At 39.2% G+C, this 13,119-nt stretch overlaps 1 protein-coding gene across 9 annotated transcripts in view; it reads right to left on the bottom strand.

Moving 5' to 3' along the window:
* The window catches only part of GLT8D2 (glycosyltransferase 8 domain containing 2), a 48,277-nt gene that overhangs the window by 15,888 nt on the left and 19,270 nt on the right, over nucleotides 1–13,119 (bottom strand). For 5 of the 9 annotated variants that reach the window (XM_057741138.1, XM_057741133.1, XM_057741136.1 and 2 more), the window contains 2 exons: nucleotides 6,999–7,045; nucleotides 4,745–4,837 (listed from right to left, as the gene is read on the bottom strand). The exons of 1 other annotated variant lie outside the window; for it this stretch is intronic. In XM_057741138.1, coding sequence (XP_057597121.1) covers nucleotides 4,745–4,837; nucleotides 6,999–7,017 — 112 coding nt within the window. In that variant the 5' untranslated portion in view covers nucleotides 7,018–7,045. Of the gene's footprint in view, nucleotides 1–4,744; nucleotides 4,838–6,998; nucleotides 7,046–7,218; nucleotides 7,338–13,119 lie in introns of all 9 variants that reach the window. 3 more of the 9 variants (XM_057741134.1, XM_057741135.1, XM_057741139.1) reach the window with 1 other exon arrangement.

Below are 13,119 nucleotides of genomic sequence, written 5' to 3'. Positions count from 1 at the left end.
TCAGAGAACAGAGCCCTCGAGGAATAATTCATGGGCTACTTCTAGGGGCAAAGAAAGAGGGAAGGGTTAAAAATCTGGGACAGTAGCTGGCTGTCAGGCTCAGAGAGAGGCCTTCATCAGGCAATGGGCAGAATGAGGTTAGAGGAACAGGTCCCCATGAAAGAAGAGCACCCCAAGAGAAAGTCAAACACTGAGTTTACAGCTCTGCTGTGTACCCATCACACCGCCATACTGCTTAGGAGTCTCTGCCAGTCAGAGAAGCTGGGAGCTAACCTAAGCCCAAAATACTGCTCTCTGCCTAGACGCCTTCCCTGGGAAGAATGATAGATGAAGGCACATTGGAGAAAGGGTGGGAAGATGTTTCAACCATAACTCTTCACCAATGCCCCTTCCTAGCAGATTCTTTGGGAAGCATCCACTGTACTACTTGGATCTGTTATGCCAAGTGCTGCCTGAGCCAGCCCATTAAAAGGTCTGGTTATGAGATGCCATTTGGTGCCCATAAAATCTCATCATGATGGTATATGGACTGGAAACTTATTATATTGCCTTAGTGCATTCTCACAAGTAACTTCTATCAAACCATATCCATTCCTAGAAAAGGTGAAATGTCTGCTCTCCCAATGCCAAATCTCTGAATCCCACTTCAAATTAAAACTATTTTAGCCAAACATATAAACTTGCTGCATCCTGAGTGGGCCAGCAGTGAATCACCAGCACAGGCTGATTACAAGGAAACTGTCAGGAGATTCCATGGAATGTTATCATTAGGAGATTACATAGAATGGTACAATGTTTTTCTCCAGTACATGACTTTCCAGGGCCTCTGAACATTACCTTATGACACTAGTTCTTTGAATTAATGTTTTTAAAATTGTGAAAATTAATATGGAATACGTGAGGCACAGAGGATTTTTAGGGCAGTTAAACTATTTTGTATTCTACAATGGTAGATAAATGTCATTATAAATTTCTCTATTGTAGAATAGGAAAGAATGCATGAAAACTTGGATGAGTTGTTCTCCTAATAATTTTTGTTTGTTTATTCCTTCTCAAATAACCTTCCCATTTAACTCTATAAAGAATATTATAAGTCTGCCCAACCCAAAAATAAATAAATAAATAAATTTCTCAAAACCCATAAAATGTACAACACTAGGGGTGAATCCCAATGTAAACTATGGACACTGGTAGGACTTCCCTGGTGGTCCAGTGGTTAGGATTCCACACTTCCACTGCAGGGAGTGCAGGTTTGATCCCTGGTCAGGGAACAGACCCTGCATGCCTCACGGCACGGCCAAAAAAAATAAATAACTATGGACACTGGTGATGTGTTAATGTAGGTCCATGGATTGTATCGGGCTGGCCAAAAAGTTCGTTTGGGCTCTTCTGTAACATCTTACGGAAAAACCCGAATAAACTTTTTGGCCAGCCCAATAACATGTGTACCACTCTGGTGCAGATGTTAATAGTGGGGGAGGCTGTATGTGTGTGATGGAAGAGGGTATGGAAATCTCTGTACCTTCTGCTCAGTTTTGCTGTGAACCTAAAATTGCTCTAAAAAATAAAGTCTATTAAAAAATTAATATGCACTTCTTGAAAAATTCCAGCCAAAACAGAAGAGTATTCAGTAAATGGTGACTGTTTTCTGCGATCAGACCCCATTCCAAAGGTAGACCTATGTTACCAGTGTGATGTGTGTGCCTCTCAAACCCTTCTTAATCTACATACAGAAGCATATAAACTACTTATTATACAAATATTACATGAAATTTGTATTATTTTAAAAGCAAAATAAAATTGTACTTTTCATACTCTTCTGCAACTTGCTTTTTCCACTTAACATACGACAGACATCCATCTTTCCATGCCGACACTATATCTTTTGAGTGGTATTTCATAACACTGATTCTTTTTTTTAATTTTAATGCTGAATGGGATAAAAATGTGTTATTGGATCCATTCATATGGTCCACACACTTTATTACACATAAACATACAGCCAATTAATCCGTTAGGATGTGCATTTCCTAACAGTCCTTTAACAGCTATTATAAAAGCAACTCATTTCTTTCCATGGAGAAAGGAGTTTGCAATGAGACTAGCTGACTGAATGTATTGGTTTATGGGCAGGAAGTGAAATGTGAGGAGTAAAAACCTTGAAGTTCAGACAACATTTGACCTTATATGACCCTCTCTCTCCTTCTTTCTCAAAGCAATTTATTGAGTCATTATTTACATACTGTTATGGACTGAATTGTGTACCCCTAAAATTCATATGTTGAAGTCCTAACCCCCAGTACTTCAGAACGTGACTGTATTTGGAGATAGAGCCTTTAAAGAGGCAATTAGGTTAAATGAGGCCATCAGGGTAGGCCTTAAGTCAATATGACTAGCGTCCTTATAAGAAGAGGAAAGGACACCAGGCCACGTGAGAACACAGAGAGAAGGTGTTCCTCTGCAGAACAACCCAGCCCTGCCAGCATCTTGATCTTGGACTTCCAGCCTCCAGAACTGTCAGAAAATTAATGTCCATTGTTTAAGCTACCTAGTCTGTGGTATTTTGTTATGGTAGCCTAGGCAGACTAATATAGATTTCTTTTTTTTTTTTTTATAGATTTATTTATTTATTTATTTATTGGCTGCATTGGGTCTTTGTTGCTGCATGCAGGCTTTCTCTAGTTGTAGAGAGCGGGGGCTACTCTTCTTTGCAGTACACGGGCTCCTCACTGTGGTGGCCTCTCCTGTGGTGGCCTCTAGGCACACGGGCTTCAGCAGTTGTGGCATGTGGGCTCAATAGTTGTGGCTCATGGGCTCTAAAGCGTAGGCTCAGTAGTTGGGGCCCACAGGCTTAGTTGCTCCGTGGCATGTGGGATCTTCCTGGTCAGGGCTCAAACCCGTGTCCCCTGCATTGGCAGGCAGATTCTTAACCACTGCACCACCAGGGAAGCCCTAGATGTCTTTAAATTTACCTAATGTAAATACAGAGTTCAATGATTTTTAGTAAATTTATAGAGTTGCACAACTATCACCACAATCCCATTTTAGAACATTTTCATCCCCAGAAAATTTCCCTTCAGCTGGGTTGCAGTCAAGCCACTCCCACTCCCACCCCCAGGCAACCACTGACCTGTTTTCTGTCTCCATAGATTTGCCTTTTCTAGAAATTTCCTTTAAATGGAATCATACAACATGTGGCCTTTTGGGTCTGGCTTCTTTCATTCAGCATGTTTGTGAGGTTTATTCATATCATATCACATATTAGTAGTTTGTTCCTTTTTATTGTGGAAAAGTACTCCATTGTCTGGATATATTTATTATATTGTCCGGATATATTTATTATATTGTCTGGATATAGTATGTTTCATTCTTTCACTACTTGATTCACATGTGGATTGTCTCCAGTTTGGGGCTACTATCAATATTGCCCTATAAGCATCTGCATACACATCTTTGTGTGGAAATCATTCTCTTTCCAGATGCACTTCTTGTTCATTTAGACCAGATTATACATGTTTTTAATTGTTTTTCTATGATTTTTTTTAATATTAAAAAAATCAGCTTTGAGAAAATTCCCTGGTGATCCAGCGGTTGGGACTTGGCACTTTCACTGCCAAGGTTCAATCCCTGGTTGGGGAACTAGGATCCTGCAAGCCCCACAACACAGCCAAAAAAAATCAGATTTGTCAGAGCAAGGACATTATTTATTTTGTTCCTTGTAGTGAGTCTACTGCCTAAGCCTCTGGCTTAAAAAAAGTGTGAATATAAATGTATACGATGCACCAAAATATTAATTGTATGTCTTTGGCTGGCACAGCTACAGGTAATATTTTTCTGTTTTGTATTTTCCATAAATGCTAATACAAAAAAGTACATTACTTAAAAATAAAACACTACTGGTGCTGCTTAATTTTCGTGTGGGTTGGGTTTGTATGTTTGGAGGTCGTGAAGGTGCCATCTCGTGCAGTTTACCCCTGAGGAGGGAAACCAGGCTTCTCAGTGCAGCTGGAGGAGGATGTAGGGTCAGTGCAGCGATTTTGCTCATAGGCGAAATTACTGAGAGACTTTAGAGGGACGGATGTAGAGCCGACCACGAACCAACAGCCTGGGCATCAACTGGGAGCTCATCAGAAATGCAAATTCTCAGCCCCACACCCAAACTACTGATTCAAAACTTGGGGCCAGGATTGTGTTTGAACAAGCCCTCACATGATTCTCATATGTGCTCAAGTTTGAATGGCACTGATCACTCTGGAATACAACTGAAAATTTGGCCTTGCGTGGATATTCTACAAGCAGGTGCTTGGAAGCAGACCAAATTTTTGTTTGTCTCTGAACCCAGCTATTGAAAGGACTCAAACTGTGTTCTTACATATCTCATCGAGATGGATCAAATGCCTGCTTATCTGATTCTTTTTTTTTTAATGTATTTTTTCATTGTGGTAAAATATACAACATGAAATTTACTCTCTTAACCATTTTCAAGTGTACAGCTCAGTGGTGTTAAATACATTCACACTGCTGTGCAATCACCACTATTATCCATCCCCATAACGCTTTTCATTTTGTAAAACCGAAACTCCATACCCATTAAACAATAACTCCTATTTCCTCTCCCCACCCTGCCCCTGGCAGCCGTCATTATGCTTCCTGTCTTTATGAATTTGACTCCTCTAAGTACCTCACATTAGTGGAATCACACAGTATTTGTCGTTTTGTGACTGGCTTATGTCACTTAGCATACCTGTTTCGTTCCTGAGCACAGTCCCCTTATGAACTTTCTTATACAGAATCCCACAGATGGTCACAATCAGAAGGAACAGCAACACCTGGTTAACTGAAATTAAAAATAGAAACACCCTGAAGTATAACTATCACACTGAAATTGTGGAATAAGTTTAGAAGAGCCAGTGTGAGTAGATGCTCTCCCTGACATACACAGGAGTGGAGGTCTGGAGACTTTCTCTAAGCAGATAGCACACAGAGTAAAGAGTTCATCTGTGATATTGCTGATACTCAAGGACACAAAGATGTAGTTTAAGGACAGCCAGGGCTAAACCCAGGCAGTCTGATGGCAGAGGCTACAACCTTGATGACTACATGCTACTGCCTTTGGAGCCACTTTGTAGGAATACGTTGTTTCAAATAATAGTCAACATTTATATAACACTTTTGAAGAGCCAGTACTTATTATGAATACTTGTTCTTAGTCATTATAACACAGCTGCTTCTCAGTTAATTCTATCACTAGTCAAGGATGACGTAAAGAAAACTCTTGCCCTGAGTAAGAGGTTAGAAGATCCCAATACCTATTCCCAGCCTAAGCCACCAGGGCCATCCTTTCCAGAACAGTGATGCTTGCCCTTAGGATCTACTGAGAAGTAGAATGGTGTCAGACAGTGTCTTCCTAAGTATGGGGCCACACATCACTGGTTGTACATGGGATGGTTTTGGAGGCTTGTGTTCATAGCATTAAGTAACATCAAATCACAGTGTGAGAAATCAGTCCTAATTTCATATGCAGGCAGGTAACAAAAGCTACCCAGAATTGAATAACATTATTCTAACCATATATATTTGTACAATCACCTTCTTTTGAGAGATAACTGTTATTCTATTTACAGTAAGGATATACACTTTCGATTACAAAATACACTTAAAATTTTTTAAACGAGTCAATGTAAAGAAAATAGTAAGTCATGCACAGAAGAGAAGGAACACAGACGATGAAAGGTTGAGAAAGTGGTACATTGTCACATGCGGTACAAAAATGCCTGCAGTTTGGCAAACAATGGTAGAAGGGGAAAGGGCTAAGATTTGAAGTCAGACTCAAATCTCATTTTACCACCTCCTAGCTGTGTGGCCTTGGACAGGTTACTTAACCTCTCTGAGCCTGTTTACTCATCTGCTAAATGAGGATTGTAATAATAACCATTAACTTACAGGGGTGTTTTGAGAGTTAACAAAGGCAATGTAGGTCCAATAAAGACTTTTAAATTGTTTTGTATTATTATTTACTATTTTTGTGTGTCAAGATATTTATACTTACTGGCCTCATACTGATCTGTTTTCTGGCCCCTAGGCCTTTGTCTTCTCATTTGTAAAAGCAAGGTGTTGGACAGTCTCCATGGATGCCTTCCAGAGCTACGTCCTAAGGCTCAATGGTTCTGCCTTGCTGACAGCTGTCTCCTCTCTGCCTTTCTGGGTTATGAGATTCAGCCACAGACAACCAGATACTACACACAGATTAAAACAAAACTAGAGAAAACCAGAAGACAAGGGACAAAGTTCTAGCGTTTATCAACACAAGTGATTAACATTCGCTTCCCACAGCCAGTTTGAGGAAGCAGCCCAATGTCTACTACCATCTGACCCCTTTTTTGTATGTCCCATGCAATGTTTGGGATATACTTCTACTAAAAAAAAATTATACTTTATTAGAACTTCAAATCTAACTGGATATCCTCTCTTTTCATCTGCTACACTGGGCAACTCTACACTGAGGGTAACAGTAACACAATTAGGTTATTATTTTCCCTCTAGATTCACAAACAACTGGAATAAAATCAGAGGCAAATCCAGGTTTTGATAGGGTCTGAAGATGACACAATTTGAGGTGAGTCTTTAAGAATAAGAATACAAAATTACAAATGCTAATTAGGCAGGAACATGAATACTTATTTAAAATGAGAAAATCAATAATATTTGGAAATATTGGAAATATCTGACCCCCTCATGAAAAATCCACCTCTGAACAAAACACTCAACAACTTTTGATGGGAATCATCCTAATCTAATGATGCCAAGAATTGCCTGTGAGAAAACTATCCATGAAAACCAAAGAAGATTTAAAAAAGAAATAGGAGAAGAAGAAGGAGAAGGAGGAGGAGGAGGAGGAGGAGAGGAAGAAGAAGGAGAAAAGAAAAAGATCCAGCATCAAAAAAACCCTCTACAAATATCTATTTTTAATTATAATTTTCAAAAGTTTGTAATCTTACTTTTTCGTAACAAAGCCATGTGTGTTCACGTGGATAAAAACTGTGACCTGTGGATTAAAGAATACAATTTTTTAAAAAAGAAAATCAACCCAAAAGTCGTAATATAATTATTAAGGACGATGTCTTTGACTATTTGCTATGTGGCAAATTTTGCAATCATTCTTAACTGTTCTGAGTCTAGAATTTTGGAAACTAAATATTTCTTGAATTTATCGCTCACCTCTTCAAACTGATTTCTCTGGCTGTACAAAATGTACAAAGGGATCCCAAAGGGTAATCTTTCACCTTCTCCAAAAACAGCCCTGTCAGCCCTCTGGTTAGCAGATCAGATGGCACTAACTGGAAGAAATGTCACATAAGAAGTTTTACTTGATGTAAAATATCAATCCTATGCCTTTTTCCTTGCTATCATAACTTCATTACTTTGATAAGGAAGCTTCTACATCTTCAGGAATCCCTTGCGAAAACAGAACCATCCTGAGAGGGGCACACTTTACACTTTATTCAATCATTCATTCAGTAAATTTTTGTTGAGATCCTATTAAAAGCCCAGCACTGTGCTAGGTACTGAGGATGCAGCAATGAACAAATCAGTCCTGGTCCCGATCAGCATGGAGCTGTTTTCATAGCAAAAACAGATATTAAAATGTAACAGGTAAAATAATTATATTACGGTAAGTGATATGAAGTAAACAACTGAGGTGCTGGGCTAAAGCTGAATAAAGATGGGGGGGCATCTTGAAGAGAAATCAGGAAACGCCTCAATGGGGAGATGACATTTGATCAGAAGAAAGAGCAGAAGCCAGTGGAGAGAATGCAGCAGAGATCCCAGGCAAAGGAAACAAGTGCAAAGGCCCTGGGGCTGAGGATTCTAAGCACCACAAGAAGTTCCATGTGGCTGGAACAGAGTGGACTAAGGAAGAGACTGGCTACAAGAGGCTGGAGACAAACTGTGGGGTCTGTAAAGGAGTATGGATTTTATTTTAAATGCATGTAACCCCCTTCATCAGCTTGTGTCTTCCTTAAAGCCCCAAACCAATGTTTTTCAAAATTCCCACAGAAATTCTGATGATAAAGGGGAGCGGACACTCAAAGTCATCCACGGTGAATTCAAAATACCTTACAAGTTTCTTGTTTTATCTTCAAATTCATGTAAACTGTACATAAATATAGGGGAAAATTGTTCCTTTTATTTTCGCAAGAGCTCTTCTCGGGGTAAAAACTCTTCATTATGAAATCAAGGTCTTCTGTGCATAGATGGGATAGACAGGGGTGACAGCAGGAGAAAACTGAGGGTCCGAGTAAATGATGAGCTGGAATCCCGGGGTCTGGCAGCAGCCCAAGAAGAACAGCATGTAAGGGGGAGAAAGATCCCAGGACAGGAGCTGCCTATCACCCATGAGAACGTCTTTCCCTGTACAGATGGGCCCTAGGGACTTTCCCAGAACTGGGATTTCCGATATTCAGTCCACAGCCTCTGCCATGCCCTGCACCTTCTAATCCCCACCCTACCTCCACAGTGCTTTTCCCTCTGGATCTAAAGGCACTTGTTGCTGTATTTGAGGGAAATCAAGGGAAAGGGGCCACCTTCTTTATTTTGGACATGGAGGATGGGGGAGAGAAGCAACTGAGCTAGAAAGTTCTATGGGTACCAGACATGAGAACGGACGTCATCAAGAATTGGTATGAAGTTTGGGGGGAATATTGGATGGAGGAAAGGTGAGTTAACTTCATTCGGATCGCCAAATCTATGGCATATGGCAGGAATCTTAACCTTTTTTGACATAAACATCTTAGAAGTCTGGTGCATCCCACAGACCTCTTCCCAGAAGAATGTTTTTAAAAGCTTAAAAGATATACTGTGTTATAAAGAAAACCAATTACAAAATTTTAAAGAAAAGAAAGCCCTCAGACTATTGGGGGTAAAAACTAAATTTGTGATATAGCAAGAAACATGCTTCTTTATTAAATAACAAGGACTATTAGCAGGTAGTCTTAAGAGGCAAGCTGACTCTCAAGGTGACTGCCAGGAGTGAGGAGCACAAATGAAAAAGAAAGCCCTCAAAGGAAGGCTGGAGGGATGCCAGAGACTGATTTGGGATAAGATTTGCCTGTGTTGCATTGCTGTACACTGCCAGAAGTAATTAAAATTCCCATCTTTTCACAACTTCATATAGACTAGTATTGAAAGGCCCTTCTGCCTCTATACCAAACATTAAAGAAAATAAAAAAGGATCCAGGGCACAAAACAGAGGGAGACTTTTCACTTGATACTCTTACAGGACTTATATTAAACTTATTTAATAACCAGTATGGCTCTTGGCATCAATCAATTAAAATGGGCACCTCTGGTGTCCCACCGGTCTGTTCTGACTAATAAACAGCCTTGGCACCCACCAAAGCTCAAATCATGTAAACGTGTTATCTAGTCAAACAAAGAAACAAATAGTTACATGCAAGAGATTCTAAACACACACACACACACACACACACACACACACACGACAGAGAGTTGCTGTCATATCATCAAACATTCTCATCTTCTACCAGACCAGCTTTTTATTTTTTATTTTTTTTGCTTGAGACAAATTCAGGGCAAATTCCAAGAGACCTATCAACTAGATGTATGCCAGGAACAACTTCTTTTAACAGAAGAGGCAACTACTTCTTCAGAGAATAAAGAATTGGCCTTATGAGAACTATTTTTCTGCCAAGACATTTGAGAGATGTTGACAAGGTAATTTCTTTGTAGTGTCCTGGATTTCCATAAATTTCCTATTGTGAACTTCCATAATCAGAAAGGGTGCTTCACTCAGGGAAACACAAATGGTGATGTATAATAAATATTCAGTATATATGCTTTTTTTTTTAATAGGCTTCCTTCCTGTGACACATGTAATTGATTAAAGGCATATCATCAGGTTAGCTTCAAAATTCGACTTGATTGTTTTGTTTTGTTTTTTTTGGCCGCGCGGCATGTGGGATCCTAATTCCTCAACCAGGGATCAAACCTGTGCCCCCTGCAGTGCAAGCACAGAGTCTTAACCACTGGACCACCAGAGAAGTCCCTTGACTTGTTGATTTTTAAATGTTTGAATTTTTACATATAGTAGAATTCACTTTTCTGGTTGTATCGGTCTATGAATTTTAACACATGCTTAAATGTGGTGATCACAACAAATGAGATAAAGAATAACTCCAACACCTCCAAAAAATTCTCTTGTGCTGACCTTTTGCAGGCAAACCCAACCTGACACCTAGCCCCTGGCAACCACTGATCTTTTTTCTGTGCCTATACTTTTGTCTTTTCCGGAATGTCATGTAAACGGAATCACACAGCATACAATCTTTATAAAGACTCTCTTCTTTTACTTAGCAAGGTGCATCTGGGATTCATACTTACTGTTGCATGAATCAATGATTTGTTCCTTTTAATTGCTGAAGAGTGTTCCATTACAAGGATGTATCACAGTTTATTGATCCATTCACCCATTGAAGGATATCTGAGTTCTTTACAGTGTTTTTTTTTTATTATGAATAAAGCATCTGTAAACACTTGGTTAGAGCTTTCTGCGTGATTTTAAGTTTTGACTTCTCTCTGGCAAATACCTAGAAGTGGGATTGCTATGTCATTTGGTAGATGTGTGTTTATGTTTATAAGAAATTTGCCTGAATTTTGCCCATCTGTTTTCCTGAGTGGCTGTATCATTTTGCACTCCTACCAGCAATGGAGAAGAAGTCCAGTTGCTCAGCACTCTTGTCGGCACTTGGTATTGTCAGTATTTTTTATTTGAGCTGTTCTAATAGGTATATTTCATTGTGGTTTTAATTTGCACTTCTCTAATTATTGATGTTGAGCATTTTTTAATGTGTTTATCTGTCATTTGTATATGGTTGTGATGGTTAGTTTTATGTATCCACTTGACGGGGCCATAATATTTGGTCAAATATTATTCTGGGTGTTTCTGTGAGGATGTTTTTGGATTAATATGAAAGCAGTAGAGTAAGTAAAGCAGATTGCCCTCTCTGATGTGGGTGGGCCTCATCCAACTAGTTGAAGTTCTAAATTAAACAAAAAAGCTGACCTTCCCTTGAGTAAGATAACTTCTCTGGCCTGACTGCCTTAGAAGTTGGACACTGACTTTTTCCTACCTTCAATCTCGAACTGAAACTCATACTCTTCCTGGGTCTTGAGGCTGCCAGTCATCAGACTGGATCAACACCAGCAATTTTCCTGGTTTTTAGACCTTCAGGCTCACACTGGAGCTACACTCTTGGCTCTCTTGAGTCTCCAGTTGCTGACTCAGCCTGCAGATCTTGAGTCTTGTTGGTTTGCATAATCACATGAGCCAAATCCTTATAAGTCTCTTCTACATACATATACATCCAATTGGTTCTTTTTCTCTGGAGAACCCTAATACAACTGTGAAGTGTCTGTTTAAATCTTTTGCCTTTTTTTTTTATATTACTGACTGCCTTTATTTATTTTAAATTTTATCTATTTTTTGGCTGTGTTGGGTCTTCATTGTTGCATGCGGTCTTTCTCTAGTTGTGGCAAGTGGGGGCTACTCTTCCTTGCTGTGCACAGGCTTCTCATTGCAGTGGCTTCTCTTGTTGCAGAGCACAGGCTCTAGGTGTGTGGGCTTTAGTAACTGCAGCACATGGGCTCAGTAGTTGTGGCTCACAGATTCCAGAGCGCAGGCTCAGTAGTTGTGACGTGAAGGCTTAGTTGCTCTGCAGCGTGTGGGATCTTCCCAGACCAGGGATCGAACCCGTGTCCCCTGCATTAGCAGGTGGATTCTTAACCACCGCGCCCCCAGGGAAGTCCCGCCAATTTTTTAATTGGATCATTGCTTTCTCATTTTTGAGTTTTGAGAGTTCGTTACATACTCTGGATAGAGGCCTTGTGTTAGATATGTGATTTGCAAACACTTTCCCCCAGTAGGTGGCTTGTCTTTTCATTCTTTTAACAATGAATGTTGCAGAGCAAAAGTTTTTAATTTGATGATGTCAAATTCATCAATTTTTTTCTTTTACAGATCATGCTTTCAGTGTCATATCTAAGAATTTTTGCCTAACCCAAGGTCATGATGAGTCTCTCCTATGTTTTCTTCTGACAGTTTTGTAGTTTTATATTTTACACATCCATTTTGAGTTAATTTTTTTATCTGGCATGAGGTATAGGCTAAAGTTCAATTTTTAGCATAGAAATACCCAGTTGTTCTAGAACCATTTGTTGAGAAGATTGTCCTTTCCATTGAATTGATTTTTTTTTTCTTTAATGTTTCATTCCAATTTCAAGGTATCCAAAGGGAGACTTCAGATTTGCCAAGGAGTTTGAATCTAGAGGATGATGTGTGTCCCAAAGAAGGTTTCCGATTCTCTCCTACACTTTCTACAAGAATTATAGCTATGGATAGCAATCAGTGGCTGAAAAGTAAGTTATGTCATCAAATAAAGATTCAACAATGTTCTCAAAGTAGCACCAGGCTTAAGGAGACAAGAAAAGGTCTGATATATTATGAAAAAGTTTCAACCAAACATTTCCCCAAATCCAAATCCTATCTTTTCACAATATTCTGGAGTATTTTGTTTGTGCTCTGAAAATCTAAGAGAGCTAACAGACTCTCTGTTCTCAAAATATGCCTGTTATAACTCTGCTTCCTGGTTGTCCCAGTTCATAATTTATTTATATGCCTTTCATAATACCTTATATATTCATTAGAAGCAGCAATGGGCATTAAGAGAAGCAGCGGATAGCAGGATGAGTTTGATGAAAAATATGAAGCTTAACCATTAGAAGAGAATTTTAGATTATAAAATTCATTTTAGTTTGGAAATCCAAAATTAATTTTGTCACATATTCATTCAGTTTTTGGTGGCATCTTCCAGGAGCTGGAAACTCACTTCCTTTATCTTAAAAAAAAAAAAAGCTAATTTGCCATAAATAACAATTTATCTTGAAAACTCACAGTTTATTTTAAACTTAAATTGATGCTTCTTCATTACAGTTCTTCAAAGGAACTTCTGAACTTGACATCTGACTAGAGGCAGCAGTCAGCAAACAGGGAATAATAACCTTTAGAAGTCAGCAACATGACAGAGACAGCCTGCGGGATGC

This window comes from Hippopotamus amphibius, chromosome 7 (assembly GCF_030028045.1).
Source record: "Hippopotamus amphibius kiboko isolate mHipAmp2 chromosome 7, mHipAmp2.hap2, whole genome shotgun sequence".
In the NCBI taxonomy this organism is placed as follows: domain Eukaryota; kingdom Metazoa; phylum Chordata; class Mammalia; order Artiodactyla; family Hippopotamidae; genus Hippopotamus; species Hippopotamus amphibius.
This window is presented reverse-complemented; position numbering and strand designations above follow the sequence as displayed.